The 18136-nt window shown below is 41.2% G+C and overlaps 1 protein-coding gene across 12 annotated transcripts in view; it reads left to right on the top strand.

The window, feature by feature from the left end:
* The first annotated feature begins 461 nt into the window (after positions 1 to 461).
* The window catches only part of NBEA (neurobeachin), a 509812-nt gene continuing 492137 nt past the window's right edge, over positions 462 to 18136 (top strand). For 9 of the 12 annotated variants that reach the window (XM_069808005.1, XM_069808008.1, XM_069808006.1 and 6 more), the window contains exon 1: positions 477 to 1162. In XM_069808005.1, coding sequence (XP_069664106.1) covers positions 878 to 1162 — 285 coding nt within the window. In that variant the 5' untranslated portion in view covers positions 477 to 877. Of the gene's footprint in view, positions 1163 to 18136 lie in introns of all 12 variants that reach the window. The other 3 variants (XM_069808013.1, XM_069808012.1, XM_069808009.1) reach the window with 2 other exon arrangements.

Genomic DNA, 18136 nt, shown 5'->3' with positions numbered 1-18136 from the left:
CGGGGAACCACAGAGGCTCGCAGAGCCGGCAGCCTGCCGAGGAGCCCTACAGGGCCGGGGGGTGGTGGGGGACGGCCCAGGGTCCCTCACCAGGCGAGAAAAAGGGGAGCACCTCCCCGCCACGGAGGCCTGCAGCTGACAGCGGCCGCCAGCCCGCCCCTCCCGCCAAGGGGCGCCCTGAGGCGGCGGGGCGAGGCCGGGCGCCGGGCCGGGGGCGGGCGCCAGCCCTGTCACTTCAGGCGGCGTTGCGTAAGAATCTCCCCGCGGCCAGGCGGGCGGGCGGGAGGCGTGAGGTACCCCGGGGAGGGGGGGGGGGAGGCGGCTCCGCGCCTCAGGCGCGGCCCCCTTCACGCTCCCGTGCACCTGCTCACCTGTCTCCCGGCCGGCTGAGGGGCGGGGGGGGGGGAACCGGGGCGAGGTGGGGGGGCCAGGCCCGGCCCGGCCACTCCCCTCGCCGGGCTCGGCGCAGGCGCCTTAACGGCTACCGCAGGCAGGGGGCGGCAACATGGCGGCGTGAGCGGCGGCGGTTTCGGCTCCACAACAACAGCGGCAGCCGCGGTCGTTCGCGCCGCCCGTTCGGCTCCGAGCGCCGTTCGCCTTCCCCCGGGCCGGGCCGAGCTCGGCGTCGCTCCGCTTCTCCCGCCACGGCGGCGGGGAAGGCGGCGCCGGTTGAGGCAGCTTTCGGCTAACGGGGCATCGGCGCCCATAATAATCCCTCATTATAGAGGAGCGGCTCCTGGGACGGTGCCTGCGCCTCGGGCCGGCTCCCTGCGGCCCCGCCGGGTGCGACTGCGGTGGATGCGCGGCTCGGCCCGGCCGGGCGGGGAGGCGGCGGCGGCGGCGGCGGCGGCAGGTGCCGGTTAACGGCGGGGGGTAAATGGCGAGCGAGAAGCCGGTGTCGGGGCCGGACCCGCAGCCCGCGGGACTCCTCTCCGTCGGGGCCGGCGGTGGAGGAGGAGGCGGCGGCGGCGGAGGCGGCGGCGGCGTCGCGGCGATGGGGGAGCTGAGGGCGTCGGGCTCCGGGTCCGTCGTGCTCCCCGCGGGGATGATTAACCCGTCGGTGCCGATCCGCAATATCCGGATGAAATTCGCCGTCCTCATCGGACTCATCCAGGTCGGGGAGGTCAGCAACCGGGACATCGTGGAGACGGTGCTGAACCTGGTAAGCGGCCCGGCACCCCGTCCCGGTGACGCCCCGGCGGGCAAGAGGGTCCCCGGGCACCGGCCCGAGCAGCCCACCTCCTCCCGGGGCTGCTCCCCGCTCCCCCCCTGCCCCTCGGCGACCCGAAAAGGACCTTCATTTTCCCAGCCCCCGTGTCCCCGCTACATGTACGGCCCTTTCCCAACCATCGTTCCTCCCCAAACTCCTCTCGTCCCCCTCTCTCTCCTCGGCGATACCGCGACCTGCCCTTCTCCTCATCGTGCCTGTGACAGAAGCCCCCCTCGGCGCTCCCCAAACTCCACGCAGGACCCTGCCTGGTCCAGGCAGGCCACTCTTCTCCTTCCCAGTGCCTCCCCCCCCCGGCCGCTTCCCGCAGAAGTGGAGCGTGTGGAATTCACATGTGTGAAAAATAAGGAGATTAAGTAATTTGCGATTTCGGGTTCTGGACGCTGCCCTATAACCCGATAGCTTCCTCGCTTGAAGAAGAGTGGTGTGAATGTAGTATGTCTTTTTCACTGAAAAACATCAAAAACAGCCTGAGCTGGTGTCTTGTCTCAGTGGCTGAAACATGCGAAGGGTTTAACCCTGTTAGCTCAGAGCTAGTTGAGTATTTTATCTAGAGGAGGGGGGAGGAGGGAGATTTTTGCAAGGGTTTAATACGCCTTAATATCTGTAATAAAGAGTTAGTTGTGTTGCAGTATTGTATTGGGTTGCTCACGTCTTAATAATCCGCTATGCTTTCCAAAACACATTCTTGTCTGCAAAGTAAGTGCTGTTGCTAATTTTGTTTAAGGTCTGCGTGTTGCAAAATACTATTGTGTGCTGGTAAATAGCTTGAAACAAGGCGAAGACGCTAAAATGTAGCTCCTTAGTCATCTGCTCACTTCATGGAGTGAAAGAGTTACTGCAGGACTGTATGACTTAATGTTTTTGCGCTACCTACACCAAAGCCTGAGGAACCTACAGAAGCCAAACGAGTGGATCTAAAAATGAATCACTTTCAATTATGTGCAATTTGGTGCTGCTCCTGAATGCAAGATTTGCTGCAGCAAAGCTTTTGAAGCAGTTCAGTCAATGAAATATCCTAAATTTTTGCATAGGAAATAGGATAGAAAAATGACTGCTCAAAACTGAATGGCAATTAATTGAAACTGCCTTTGTTTCAAATGAGTTTAATGCTTCCAACCTCCACTCATTTTAAACAAAGTCATGCAAGGAATGTATTTTGTTTCAAACACTTTGAAAGAATGTATTCTTCTGTTTGACAGTTACTTGCATTTGACCTAGCACAGACTGAATGGAAAAGCTGCAGCACGCAGGGAAAGACATGGTTTGGTCAGATCATTTTAATATTTATGGCTTATGTGAACACACAGGGTTAAAGCCCTAATAGTTTTGTGAATGTGTCAAAACAGTAATCTGGTATATTTCCCACTCCTCTCTACAAGCTGTTTGACACTTAACTGAAACATGATTTGTAAATATTTTTTTTTGTACAAGTGTGGTACAAGTGATCATAACTTTATTGGATTATTACCCATTCCTTTAAAAGTAGCACTCGAAATAAGGGAATGACATGCAGTTATTAACTGGATTTGTATAGATCATGACAGATACGAAGATGTTTAATCCTTTTCTGGTTTTCTTTCTTCTTTCATTCTTCTTACTGATATTTAAGCTTATTTTAATTCTGGCTGTTAGCGCATCAGCAACTGGACTAACATTGGCTTGTCTTTGGCGGGGGAGGTTAGAATGTGTTTTGGTATTTTGTGTGGAGGACACACAGTGCTTGTTACAGTGCTTGCCTACAAGATCTACTTACTGATTAGTTCCTATTGCTGAAAACTATGCTTATATTTAAAAATAAAGGCAAGAGTCTTTAACAGTGCTCTCGGCATCGGGGGACATATATGAATGTGAAACTGCTTGGGAATCTGCTGCAGTAGCGATGCATTCTGGATCAGTCATTACTTAACAGATGGACTCTAGTATACAATAGTCAGTATTCCCACAGCAGAGAGAGGTTACATTGTGTCTGCTAATCTTTTTCTTCTCAGGGCAGTGAATGTCTCAAACTTAGGCTTGTATGTTTCAAACTTAATTTACTTCCATGTGAAACAAACATAGTGAATATGGCAGGTACAAAGTAAAGCTGATGGCGTATCCCCCAACTACTAAATGTTATCTGATTCGGTAGTAAGGATTTTAATGGCAACTCTAAATAAAATGCCATCTTGTATTTTAGAAGCATTCTTTGGGGGTGGAGAGATTTTTGTGGGCTGGTTGTTTTTTGTTTTTTTTTTCTTTAGCCTTTACCTTTACTATTTCTGAATAACTTTTGGTGCAAGGGTGATAATGAGTGGACAGTGCTTAAAGACCTGATCTCAGTTTGATATGTCAGTTGATGTGTTAAGTCTCTGAGAGAAATATAGCCTGTACTATATCTATAAGCCATTTGGTAGTAGCTTTTTAATATCGGAATGCTGCATAGCTGAGACTTCTTTTATTATCGGAGAGAATCAGAAGTTAAAGATTGAGATACTTTCTTTAAATTTTATTTTCTTACCTGAGATTACTGCTGTCTTCTGTGTAAAGCTTAAATAAGTCTATTCATTCTTCCTGCACCTGTGTGGAAGCAGCAGCAAATGTTTGAGACAAAACTTTGGTTTGGCTTGCCCTTGTCATGGATATGCTCAGTCTTCTTCCCTGTTAAGTTTTCCTCTTGGGGTTTATCTTGGACAGTTTTTACCTTTAAATGATAGTTTTGGTGGCCTCACACTGTGGTCTCTATTACTGCATTTCAGACTCACTTCATGTGGCACCTTCTGATGTTGATGGACACAGTGATTTATTTTATCTGTGAGGTGATGAAGTGCTTCTTATGCAGTGCTGAAAATCTTTTCCCATGTCTGATATGTTGTTGGATTTTCAGCTTTGCCAAATTTTAACAGTTGACTTTCAGCTCAGACAGTATTTTGTTTTTGGGATCCCCTACGCTGTTTATGGGATTAGTTGTTTCTCTTCATGCTTTTCTTTTTCTCAGTGGCACTTTTCTTCCTCTGAGCTTACTGCGTGTTCAAAGTTCTGTTATACCGATGAATTTGTTTAATGAAGTATCACTTGCTAGAGTTTCTAGTATTGCTTGTGTTATTTTTCACTGTTTAAAATTACAGTGGAAGACATAATGGAGAGAGGGTTCAGCCCTTTATATGCCAATGCCTATGAACTACTTAAAGTTATCCTTAAAAAAACCTGCTAGTGTTAATACTGTGAAGGTCAGAAGATGTTAAGAGTCTACAAGCTGAAGGCTATTCTAGAATGATTTTATAGAATATTGTATTCTTTTTACATTTCTGGAAGTAGGAGGGAACTCCTCATCATGCCTCATGCATTATTCTGTGATGGGGAGTATTTTGATTTTGGTCCATGGGTTTAATGTGAATTCCCAGGTCCAGCATGCTCTCTTTGAGATGTGTGTTCGCTGACCCTTGTGTACTGCAAAGCACCAAACTGGAAAAGGCTTTCCTTGCAAACAACATAATCCTCTAATTGCTCTTAGTGATTTCTCTTTGGGGAGATTTTGACACCAATTCTATGCTTCTGTTGATGAGGAGGCCTTTCCCCTTTGAACAGCTCTATTAGTTTTCTTAGGGTACTGTCAAGGATGTTATTGCTATGATAGATGTGCTTGTTGTTATCATTGTCCATAGTTCCTTTGCTTCTTGATACCCTTTTGTACTTATGATATGTGTTAGACTGATGCTTAAAATAAAGTTCTGCACGACATACTTCAGCAAATACGATATTAAGGTGGAAATGGGTCAGTCTGTCCACCTGTATTCTTCTACTTCAAGTGCATTTTTGTTTCACTTATCTCCTAGTGCAAAATTTCCACACGTGGCTTTAATTAGTTCTTCTATAATATATCTTGAATGGCCTTTCCTTTCATTGTTTTTATTGACTTGCTTCCTTAATTCTCTGCTTTTCCAGTATTTTGATGGTCTTGGGAATTTTTCCTTCAGTGTATATTTTGAACTGTCTCTTGTCTGGCCAGCTTTCATCAAACATGACTACGTGAATTGCATTGTTTTGTAGGTTTTGGAAAGCTTTCTTTGTTCCAGTTTGAATTTCCTAGAATTTTTGATTTTGAGTCTTGTAGTGCTGATTCTACAGCAGTGTGAAATAAGAAGGGTGAACAGGAAGCTGACTGGTACTAAAAAATTGTGACTGGTGCTGACACATGCTGCTCGTTTTGCCTATGCATCTTGAACAGGTGACGTGATGCAGATTTGAACAGATTTCAGTCTGATCCAGGTGTAGCTGACCAGGTTTCTCCTTGTGCAATCTGGAAAGCTTTTATATATGTTTTGTCAGGCTAGAGAGTGCTTACAAGAAGTAGGTCAAACACCAGGCATAGTTCAAAAAGTCTCTTGCTGTTCTTGTTGACTACAGCCCACGCTTCTGCCTAGCTCTTCTCATTTTCTTGGCTGTTCCGTCCTACTTCAGTTTTAGTCACCCATCACAAGAGGCAAGCCATTTTTTAGTGCTCTGTCACATTGTGTACTTGTAGGAGTGGCATTTGCAGCTTCAGAGCGAATGGGTTGGATTACATGAGAGATCCTTGTTGCCCTACAGGCTTTCCGTAGTAGTGGTCATAAGGAAAAATGTAAAGGGAGGCATATGTAAGGAAGATTTTTATTTTTATTTTTTTTAACTTTGGTACTTTTTCTTCAAACATTGGTTAAGGGTCGTCATAAGCTAAAGTTGGCTTTTGATATTTGAGTTCTTTGAATCCATTTACAGTTTTGGTTGCTGCAACGTCCTGTGGACACAGTTCTACTCTTGTGTGGGGAGGAAGAATCACATTTGTTTGTTAGACGCTGTTGTACTCTGAGAAACCGTGGGCCTCGTGAACTGTAGCCTCCATCATATGACTTCTGTTTTTCTTGTGGAGCTAGCTTTACAGGCTTGAGAATCTGACTCCGTTTTCTTGGTGGAAGACTTCCTGTTTTTGTAATATAATTCTCTGCTGATAGATGGTGTTATTCAAAAAAGTGAAGTTTGGGGGAATTCTGAAGTTGTTTTGGTTTTTTTGTTTGGTTCTTGTTTGTTTGTTTTTTAGTGTGTGTGTGTTTTGTTTTAGGTGATACTTAACCGGAGGTGGCAGTGCTTGTCCAAGTTACTGTCTGTCCCACTGGTCCCTTTTTATCCTGCTCATTTAACTCTGTACTAAGCTATGTCTGGATGTTACTGTAGAAGCTACCAGAGCCATATGAAAGAGAGTATCCACTGCAAGAGTTTGTAATAGCATTCCATGGGCAGCTACTTAAGAGTACTACAGCTGTTGTCATTATCTAATACTTTCATAGAAAACTTAGTTTTGGTTACAGAAAATCTTTGAATGACTGAATGTTCACTTAATTTCTTTTAGTATAACTGATTGCTGTTGGCTTTTTTATCTAATCTTTGACAGTAGGTGTTTATTGGTGGGAAGTTGTTTTCAAAACTTTTATCAGTCATGAAGCACTAGTGATATCTCAGCAGGTGGCTTGGAATCTGCTGTGGTTCTGGTATGATGGACTGATACATTTCTATAGGTGGTAACTTCTTAAAATCAGTCATGGTGAGCGTATCACCGAATATTCCTTACCGCTTAACTCCGAACAGCTATTTTCCTCTTAGTTTTACATTTTACTTGTCTTTACAGGATTCAGTTCATGGATTATAAGGGAGGTGAATACCTAAATGTTTTTTTTAATTATTTTTGCCACACTGAAGTAATAAAGATGTGAGACTGGTATTAATAAAACACTTCTGATCTTTGGCCTTTCCCCCTACTCTCACCTGAGACCCTACCTATGTTTTATCCCTTTTCATCAAGCAAAAGGTTATCACCTTTCTCGATCAAGATGCTGTTCTTACAAAATTGTGACCTGATTCCCCATTTAAACCATGTGTTTTACAAGACTAAGCATTTAGCTGTGTAATCAGTTATACACTAATCTTTGTCCCCTCTATATTTTTTCCCTCCCCGTCCCCCTGGCACCTTGACTTTCAGATGACTATTCAAAGGGGTACAAGTCAAGGTGCATGGCTTATTATATTCATGAGGTTGATGCTTAGGAGGCTGTGGTGCAGTTTTTTCTTGCATGTTAATGCTTTTCTGTGTCTCCGCTCATACTTTTCAAATATATGAATCACTGTCTATATTACATCCTTAAAAAAACACCCAAACCAGAATCCAACACCCAAAAACTGCATAATCATCTCTGAATTCCTACTAAAGCGTTTGTTCCCCTTTCACGCCATATTGAATTTAGTCAAAGTGGAATGAAATCTGTGATTGGGTTAGTACCAAAACTGAGACTTTTATATCCTGATAAATACTGTGCACGGTATTAACACAGCTGTGTTAACTTAATAAGCTATCCAAGCTATTTTAAATCAATCTCTTAATCTTACCTGTTCATTACTTAGTACTGCACTTTTTTGTTTTTCTATCTTAGCCTGTCTTGATAAATCTGCAATTTCAAATCAACTTGCTGTAGTAACGGGAGAGCAACACATTTTGTAGTATTTACACAGAACAGTATCATTGCAGCTATCTCATTAGTTGATATCTTGTATGTGCCTGGTGGCCAAAGAGTCAGTGTAGTAGTGCGTGTTTTTGTTGAAAGAAGTTCCATTTAATTATTGAATTTGATCCTTAATTACCATTCATATTTTTGGAAATACCCCTTTGTGGAGTTTTATTAATTCTTGCATAGACAGAACTCAAGCTTCCTTTAAGTCTCAATCAAATGTAGAACTTGCTTTTATAATCAGAGGCAGCAGATCTCTTGAAATATCAGTTTTGAATTTGATGATCTACCTCCCACTTCTGTCTTGCAAAGGTTTGGCTTGGATATACTGTGAATGATACAGTATGCAATAGATAATATTCAGCATAAAGATAATGAACAATTAAAAAAAAAGGGGGGGGGGTTATTTGTGGAGAGTCACATATTGCTTCCATAATTGATAGAAATACCTGTTTCAGCTATAGGATTATGATGGATTTCAGCTATTTGAACTACAGTTTCATAACTCCCAATTTAGGAAGATTGTTAATGATGTTCATCTCTAATGGAAAGATTATCTGTTATTTCCAGTAGAGAAGCACTTCAACTTGTGATCAACCTACTGACTCTCTGCTAAAATTTGCATTCTGGTAATTTTTGTGGTTTTGAGTTTGTTCTACTTTTGAAGTACATGGAAAATAATAATCTTCAGTAAATAAGTAAGTCTAAGTAGTTCTGGTGTTACTGAGATTTATACCAGTGATGTCAATTCATTTATATTAATGCAACCCTATAATGTGACTACCCTGCTTTAATTTAAAATTGGGTTGCATCAGTGAAATTGTTCCAACATAACAATTCACTGAAAGCTTGCATAAATGTGAATACTGCTCATGCTATTCAACAGCTTACAAATGCTTGACTTCTATATTTGGAAAATGATCTTTCACTGCCCTTTTGTTTACAGTTGGAAGCCTTTCTTAACTATGCAAAATAGGTATTAGGTTTTGGAATTAGCTGAAAGTGAGATAGGGCAAGATATTCACTTACAAGTGAAATTGTTATTCATATCATGCTTTTTGGTACCTGATGGCTTTTGTGCTACTGGGACAGTGTAGACAGAAGGATGCAAATAATCATTCTCTGAGTAGAGCCTTCTAAACTAACTCCAGTACCAGCAATATGGCATTGTAATCAGTTTCACGTGATCTCACTTTTTTTTTTGCCTTTTAAGTCTTCATATTCTGTGACAAATACTCAGTTATGTAAAATTTTCTAACTTTTATTGGCTTTTGCCTGCTTTAAGAGCCACTGTAACAGTTTTTTCTTTTTTTGCTCTTTGTTTTGTAAAAAGAAAATGTTTTGAATATTTATAAACACAAATATGAATTTGGAAACAACATGTCCTTTGATTCACAAAGGAGCCTGTACAAACACTGAAACAAAAGACTCCTACTTCAGAATTATAGAAAACAATAAGATATGCTTTCATTAAATATAGAATAGTAACCATGAAATACACATTCAAGCTAGTAATGAACTGACTGAAGCCAAGCCCTCTCTTGGATTGCTCATGCCTGACTGATCAGAGTTTACTCTTACTCTTCAGCAATGTGTCTTGATTTAATTGAGAGCTAAAAATCTTCCTATGTCACTTTGAGTGTTAAGAACATTCAATTAAAAAAAAAAAATTACTTTGAAATCAGGGAGCATTCTTGCTTAAAGTTGAATTTATGTTTTATAGCTAGCAAAATGGGAAAGCTGTCTGCCCCTTCCAATAGGACATATACATCAGAATGTAGCCACAGAGTTCAGTCTCCTCCAATTGTGTAGTGAGGAAATGTGAACTAGTATATCTGAGGATGTTATGCAGGGAGAATGAGCTTCCCAGTGGTCTGGAGAATGGACTGGGGGATTCAGCATCTTCGCAGAAGGGCATTAGCTGCAGCTGTTTAATTGCAGGAATTGGAATGTTGAGAGAATGGGCCAAGAGCTGTTTCCTGAAATGAGAAGAAAAAGCCAATTTTGTAGGAAGAAAGCAGCAGCTTCATCCCTCTTCAAATCGTAATTTTTAACTTAATAAATGAAACTTATCAAGAGGCCTCTGAAAGCTGCATTGTGGCTATGTTAAGTTATGGAAAGAGGAAGGAGGTAAAGAACCTTACTAAGTGTTGTGTTATACTTTCATGGCTGGTGACTTTTGCTATTTTCTTTCGAGATTGAGAGCTCCAATAAAAGCCATCATTGTAAACTCAGTGTTTACCCATCCAATAGGATTGTTTGCCTCAATATGTTCCTCCATGAGCAAAAAGTTCGCTGACATAAAATTGTCAAAAAATTAATGTCAGCACCCCCTCTTTTCCTTCTGTTACTCCAGTGAAATACATTATCTGTTTTGGTAAATGGCAATATGTGTGATATTTGTGAGTCATATCTGTGACTGATGGCTACTTGGCTGTTAATATTCCTATGCCGAATAGCTGAAACTTATGGAAACGTTTGTGTAAGACTGCATTGGACTGAATAAGGTCTTCCAAGCAAGATGCTCAGGAGGTAGGGGCTATTTCATTCTTCTAATTCTTTTTCCCTAAAGATATTTGTGGAGCCTCTGCCCCATGTTTTAGTCTCTGGGGTTCCAAAAATCTTCATTGCTGCTTCTTCTGCGTCTTCACTGTGGCATCTATATGTCCAAACAACCTGCAGAAGTCTTCTGTTTTTTGTGTGGTTTGTTTTATGCAGCTTTTAGGTGATTTGAAAGACTTTCTCATCCACTCTGTTCCTCATGGAAATGTTGCAGCCTCCATTGCATCTTTTGATATCTTAGAGAGCATTATGTGAATGCAGAAACATACTTATAAGAAGACCCTGCTAGAGTTGCATCTACTATCCAAGGCTGAAGTGAATTGAGTCCATCTGTAAAGAAGGTTCAACATACCGTCCTGGGCTCGTATGTAGCACTTCTTTTTTTTTTTTTTTTTCCTCTCATCAAAATCATATTAAAGATCTTGCCTCTCTGTTCTTCTCTTTGGCACTAACACTACAACATCCTCCTGAAACTTCATTGTCAGAGCACTTTCATAAACTAGCAGAATCACAGAAATTTCAAAGAACTGTAGAACAGTTGAGGATGGAAGGAACCTCTGGAGGTCTCTAGACAAAAATCCATGCTCAAAGCAGGGTCAACTAGAGCAAGTTGCTCAGGGCCTTGTCTGGCTGGGTTTTGAATATTTCTAAGGATGGGGGCTCCCATGTCGAGTTCTTAGTTAGGTGTAAGTGGAGTTTCCTGTGCCCATTGCTACTTGTCCTGTCACTGGGTGCCACTGAGAAGAGTCTGTCTCCCTTGTCTCTACTCCCTGCCCACCCTACCCCACCTTCAAATACACATACACATCTATAAGGTCTCTTCAAACCTTCTCTACTTAAGGCTAAACAATCCCAGCTCTCTCCAGCTCTCTCTCTCTCTTTCTTTATATGTCAGATGTTCCAATCCCTTAATCATTCGCACATTTAGATGTTTATTCTCCTTGTGTAGATAATAGTGCTTCCTTTCCAAAAAGTGGGAGGTGGAGTCCAGGAAGCCTTTTAATTATAGCAACCCTTTTCCTCATCTCACAGTATGAGCTGCAATATCTACCACAAATAATCCAGTCAATATTGCTATGCCTAACCCAGCAAAGGACAATTTGCACCACATGCAGCCAAGAAAGAAAACAGACCTTTGTGAGCCACAGCAGTGAGTGTTTGCTTTTCATCTGTTGTGCGTGCTTGTTAATAGATAGCCTTGGATGAAACACACAAACCCAAGAGTATCTGTCACTTCTGCAAATCACAGTTATGGTTGTAGGTAAGCTTTAATTCTTGGATTTCAGAAATATAAAATGTAGCTACATTTGATATTCTGCTGAAAATGTATGAAGATAATATTAATGGCTTAATGCTGAGTTAATGAAACTTTGTGGCTCTTAACATATACTATAAATACTACCTTCTTCAACAAATTAGCATGAATTGAAATTAAACTAGAAGAGCTATTAGCATAGTCTTCAAAGTTACAGATGCTTGATATGAGAAGGAAAAAAAAAAAAACCCCTAACATTCAGTATAGGGCCAAAGCTGTTGAAGTTCTGCATTGAGTTTGTTGATTAGATTCATGACTTTATATATAGTCTGATATTTACAGATTAAATGTTCGATAGCACTTTATGTGCATCTAACTATATGTAACTTAGAAACTGTAATATATTAATCAAAGGTGATTGTGTAACAAAATTTTTATAGTTCTTGTTTCATGCAAAGAAAATAACTCATTCAAAGTAACTTCTAATGTACAATAATAAACACATTGTGACTGGAACAATGTGTAGGCTTAGTCACTGAGAAGGAGTCAGTCTTTGACAGTAGATAGAGTACAGTATTTGACATTTTAAAGGTAATGCTCACTTATTCCCAGTTCTCACAGATGTCATGATTTCCCTTGTTATAAAACTCATTTATACTAGTAATAAGAGAAAATTAACGATAGTAAAGTAGCTTATGTGATTATTTTTTTTTCTAATAAAAAGTGATTAAATTCCATTTAAGAACAAATTTGGATCTACTTGCTCTGTTGCATGTCCTGGTTCAGTTAAAAAAAATAGTTTTCAAGTCTGTAGTCCTTTTTCTCACTTGAAGGCATAGTTTATTAAGCAAGCTTTCACTTTTTCAGGAACCCAACAGCTCAAACTAATGCAAATAGATGTAAAACATGTATTAAGAGCCTTTGGTGTAACTATAAGCAGAAGTTTCAAATGAATGAAGCGAAACCATGTAAGCTGATACCTTTTAGACTGTCAAAGCCTACTTCTCCAGTTGAGTCTGTTCTTAAAAGTATCAGCCCCCCCCCAAATTAAGTTAATTGTTTAGGTAAAGTTTAGCTATTAAGAAAAGTTACCGCTGAAAGGAAGATTTACATTTAAAAAAACTTCTTAATGGTATGATTGGAAAATCCTGAGTACAACAGGTTATCTTCTCTCAGTGAAGCAATGTCTGCCTGGATTTACAGAGACCTTGAAATGACTTGTTATATGATGTTTTATTAATTTTTTGAGGTGTCTGAGGGATTTACCACCATCTGTTAATACCAGTCTAAGCCCACATGTGGGCTTCAAAATGCTTTAAGTGTTGAATTTTTTAAGTAAGAAATCCTTCTCTTTAAACTTAAAGCGGTTAAGAGGTTTCAGAGTGTAAATACAAAATACTTTTTTTTTTGTAGTCCAGATTTAAGCTCTTGGATCATTTATCACAGCTTTGGTTTGTGGTTCTAGCCTGTCCTATGAAGTTAGAATGGCTGCAAATACTTGTAATTGAGCTATTCTCCTGCACTAGTTATGACATAACTGGCTTTTCAACTTTAAGTCGGTTGAGCTCTGTTTTAGCCAAAACTTACTTCACCCTGAAAAGAAAGCAGCACATATAATGTATTTTCTTCTGGCTGAGATCAGTCCTAGATGTGTCTTGTACCAAAACCTGATACTATCCAGATGTGCGGAAAAAGACCTAAGAGATTTGAAGTGTTGATATAATCTAAATCCTTTCTGGAGGTCAGAGGAATCTTAGGAGCACCTTGTTTAAATTATTATTTCAAAATTCCTCTCTCATATGCTTCTTGTGGAGTTAGAGTAGATTTTAGGACTTCCTCAGTAAGGAAGCTGGTTAAGCAACCTGAGCTAAACTGGTGCCAGCCTGCGAACATAGGGATTCAGTTTTCTGAACTGCGTCCATGGTCATGTTATGTCTTTCTATATTACCGTCTCTTCAAGTGTTGTGTTTCCCCCAGCCCCTTATAGATACTAGAGCTTTTCGGGGTGTGTGGCATTTTTGACGATGAGGGTTGGGTTTCTTTCCTTAAGCAGTGCATCTGAACTGGATATGTATGTTTTTGCTGCATGAGTTTTTGAAAAATCGTGGGTTTAAAAATTTCCTTATGTTTACATTTTGTAGAGTATGAGCTGTTGAGGAGACCACGTACTTCATAGTACAAGCTGCAGCTGACAGTGCAGCCAATGTGAATTTTGATTTAAAATTCCTTTAAGAAATCCTGAAGATTTCCTGGGAGGTAGGAAGGAATTGTTTGTGGTCTAAAAACAAATCCTGACTTAAGAAAAACTTGTTGGCATTTCTATTTATTTAGAAAATTGAAATCCAACCAAATAGTCTATACTTAGTGTAGCAAAATGAGATCTTTAAAACACTATAATGAAAGGCTATTGAGGCATTATTAAAAATTAATACAGCCAAGAGAGTTATTGAGAAAAGTAGCATTTAGTAGTAATTGTTAATACATTTTGGTACTACTGTATGGTAAGTAGCTTCCTCCTTCGTAATCTGCGTTCAGTTTCCGTAGTAATATTTTGAATAATTTTTTTCAACATTTTTTTCTTCTCATATATTTGTAAATTAAGAGTAACCATTCTAGGACAATAGGTTTGTACTGTGACTAAAAAAAAAGACTTGCCTGAAGTCTTTTATTGTTATAGGCATCAAAATAAGCTGTAGAGGAAAAATACTTTAAGTAATCAGACTGATCTTTGGGGAGTAAAATGTCATACAGAAAACTATATTATGATGCTTTGTGGGGACAATGCCTGCGATAATGCTCAGGTTTTGAAGGTATTGGGGTTTGGGGGATTGGAGTGATATAGTCCTGGTCTCAGAGTGTATTAGGTTTGTGTGGCAAGGTTTTGGGGCAGGGGGGTGAGCTACAGGGGTGGCTTCTGTGAGAAGCCGCTAGAAGCTTCCCCCGTGTCCGACAGAGCCAATACCAGCCGGCTCCAAGACGGACCTGCCACTGGCCGAGGCTGAGCCCATCAGCGACGGTGGTAGTGCCTCTGGGAGAACAGATTTCAGAAGGGGGGAAAAAACCTGCTGCACAACAGAAACTGCAGGCAGAAAGAGGAGTGAGAATATGTGAGAGAAACAAACCTTTGTGCAGACCCCCAGGTCAGTGCAGAAGGAGGAGGAGGAGATGCTCCAGGCGCTGGAGCAGAGATTCCCCCGCAGCCCATGGGGAAGACCACGGTGAGGCAGGCTGTCCCCCTGCGGCCCAGGGAGGTCCATGGTGGAGCAGATCTCCACCTGCAGCCCGGGGAGGACCCCACGCTGGAGCAGGGGGATGCCCGAAGGAGGCTGTGACCCTGTGGGAAGCCCACACTGGAGCAGGCTCCTGGCAGGACCTGTGGCCCCATGGAGAGAGGAGCCCACGCTGGAGCAGGTTTTCTGGCAGGACTTGTGACCCCACGGGGGACCCACGCTGGAGCAGTCTGTGCCTGAAGGACTGCAGCCCATGGAAGGGACTCATGGTGGAGCAGGGGACAAGTGAGGAGTCCTCCCCCTGAGGAGGAAGGAGCGGCAGAGACAACGTGCGAGGAACTGACCCCAACCCCATTCCCCGTCCCCCTGCACCGCTGTGGGGAGGACGTAGAGAAAATCGGGAGTGTAGTTGAGCCGGGAAGGAGGGAGGGGTGGGGAGAAGGTGTTTTAAGATTTAGTTTTATTTTCTTATTACCCTACTCTGATTTGATTGGTGATAAAATAATTTATTTCCCTGAGTCGAGTCTGTTTTGCCCGTGACGGTAATTGCTGAGTAATCTCCCTGTCCTTATCTCAACCCACAAGTCTTTTGTTATATTTTCTCTCCCCTGCCCAGCTGAGGAGGGGGAGTGATAGGGTGGCTTGGTGGGCACCTGGTGTCCAGCCAAGTTCAACCCACCACAGAAAGATAGGGGTTTTTTTAAATGATGGAAACATTTTGAAATACAGTTCTCAAGGAGGTACAGAAAACCTGGGGTTAAATATTTTTGTTTATAGTTGTAAGCAGAATTACAGTTTTATGCAGAGATTGATGGACGTACACACTACTGTTCATTTCTCTGTATTTCAACAAACAGCTGTTTTTCAGCTTTTGAAACGTGTGGACTTTCTTCATTGCGTTGATGTTTGCAGTAGTGAGGTATAATTAAAAAAACTGCGATTGGTACTTTGCAGTGATGAACAAGGTTTAGTTATGCATACTGGCTGTCCTAGATACATTGGCGTTTCTGATACACCAGTAGATTCTGACTGGTTAGTTAAAAGAACTGGCAGTGGCGTGCAGCCCTTCAGCAGCTCCGCTGCTGCCTCTGGAAAGTCTTGTTTGACAGAGGAATCAGCTTGTCCTCTCCTGCAGGTTGCTGATGACTCTCTTCATACATGTGAAGCTATTTAGAGACTTCTTGCAGGACAGTGTTACCAGTAAACAGCTTGCATTAAAATTTTGTCACTAATCCCACACTCTACTTCAATGCGATGTGGATGAAAGTGCTTACATTTCGTGCTCTATAGCTTTTCCTTATACATCTAGGGATTATTTCCTACTAATGAGCACCCCTTGTGTGACACACACTGGCAATGCATGCCCAGCTTTCACACAGAGGCTCGGAACTTGGGTCTTGTAGGATTCATATCTCATAGCTACATTGTGCTTTTTAAGTCTCTCGCTGAACAGAAGGAAGTCTGTAACTGTTCTTGTGGAAAGTTCATAGTGGTTGAGATGTTTTACCCTGGCCTGGAATATTATAATTAAGTGTGTATAAAGAGGAAATTAAATGTTTTCATTTTCAAGTCTATCAGACAGCTACTGCTATTTAAAACTCTCTTGTATAGGAGAAAACTAATTTATTTGTTATGGTGTTTGAATGGTAAGTTACAATTTAAATGTAACAAATGAACAGTAACTTCCAAAGTTTATGTCAGTTCTGGGTATGTTCAAAGTGCAACCAACTAGTTTTTAGTTAGGCATCATACTGCCATGGCACAGTTACTGTGAGATTTCTTCTTTTTTAACTGGAAGGCTGGAAGGTTCTTCTAATTTTTTTTAGAAGAAATGATTAGGGCCAAGTTTGAACTCCTTCCTTCTTATCCCTGTCATAGTATTTTCTGTTCTGGTTGACTGCCAGAGACCAGTGTGTGTGTGTGTTCTACCTGGAACCATATGATTGTCTTTATCTGTATTTGGTAGTTATGCCATGGATGCTTACATAAGATTTTCTTTGTGTAGGTGAGATTAACATTGTTTAATTTTGTGTACTTTTAAAATTGCAGAACCATTCCTTTTTTCCTTGTACAGGGCCAGTTAAGACATTCACAGATGTCTGGCACATTTACTTGCAAACTACCCTTGAGCTGCACACACATTGTTCGGTTGGATCATCTTTTCTTGTTTAAAAATTCATGGCAAAAATTAAAGAAAATGGAATGCCTCAGTAAATTATAAATATAAGGATTTGGAGGCACTTCTGCAGCATGAAAAAATGTTAATATAGATGTTGTTACCCAGCTTTGAATCACAGGATTCTGAAGCCTTAAAGATGAACTATGAAGGCTGGTTAAAATCGGAAAAAAAGGATCCTTGGATCAGTTACAGAATGTTCAATCATGACTCACAGAACAATTTAGAATGGAAGGCCTCTTATTAGTGGTAGTCAAAACTGAGAAAGCATGTATTCAAGTGTGGGCTTTGGGGGAGGGCATGATGGAACATGTGCAGATCTAAAAATCCGATATCTTCCAAATACTATGCTTTTTTTGTTGTTGTTATATGTAAAAAGATTTGTTTTTATTTTCCTTTCAAAAATGTTAAAGGTTGCTTGTTTAAAAAATGTGGCTTTATTGGACTTGGACAGTCCTCTTGTCCTCAACAGAGTGGCCTCATGGCTCTTCTTGGTTGGTTGTGTTGGTGCCACATTACTTACAGGTGAATAAAATTTGCTCCTTTGAGATAAAGGGGCTCTACAGAGCTGTTTACAGTAATAAAGTAATTTTAAAAGCTACATGTCTGCTCTAAGTAAGCAGATAAAACTGGATTAAAAAAAGGGATATAATCTGTTTAGTGAGGCACTATTTGTTTTAGACATATTGGCCAATGCTTTCTTTGTCATTGTTCAATTGGTTGGACTTTAATTTCTTCAGAATGGAAGTTTGAATTAATGTACTTAAAGATTCACTTTTTTTAATACTTTACCGTCTTCACTATTTACATATGACTACATTTTTAAAGTCTCCTTTTGATCTGCAATAGCAAAGTTCACTGTAATCCTTGTCATAAGTGATGTCAAACAGTGGGTTATGGCTTTACTTTCAAATTAAGTAAAAATTGAATTGTCATGGAGGACAAGTATTGAAGATGCATTTCAGTGACTGTATGTGTGGAGTATTGTGTAGGTGTTGTTAGCAAAGGAAACGGAAACCAAGGATCTGATGCAAGCTTTCAGTCTGCTGTTTTTGTTTTTGTTGTTTTTTCTCTTTTGTAGGCCTATTTGTTTAGATTTACATATGTTCTCCCTTCAGCTTCCATATCTTCACTATTGCAGCTTATCTGTAGCTAAAATTATTGTATTTT

Source organism: Haliaeetus albicilla, chromosome 20, assembly GCF_947461875.1.
Source record: "Haliaeetus albicilla chromosome 20, bHalAlb1.1, whole genome shotgun sequence".
NCBI classification, from domain to species: domain Eukaryota; kingdom Metazoa; phylum Chordata; class Aves; order Accipitriformes; family Accipitridae; genus Haliaeetus; species Haliaeetus albicilla.
This window is presented reverse-complemented; position numbering and strand designations above follow the sequence as displayed.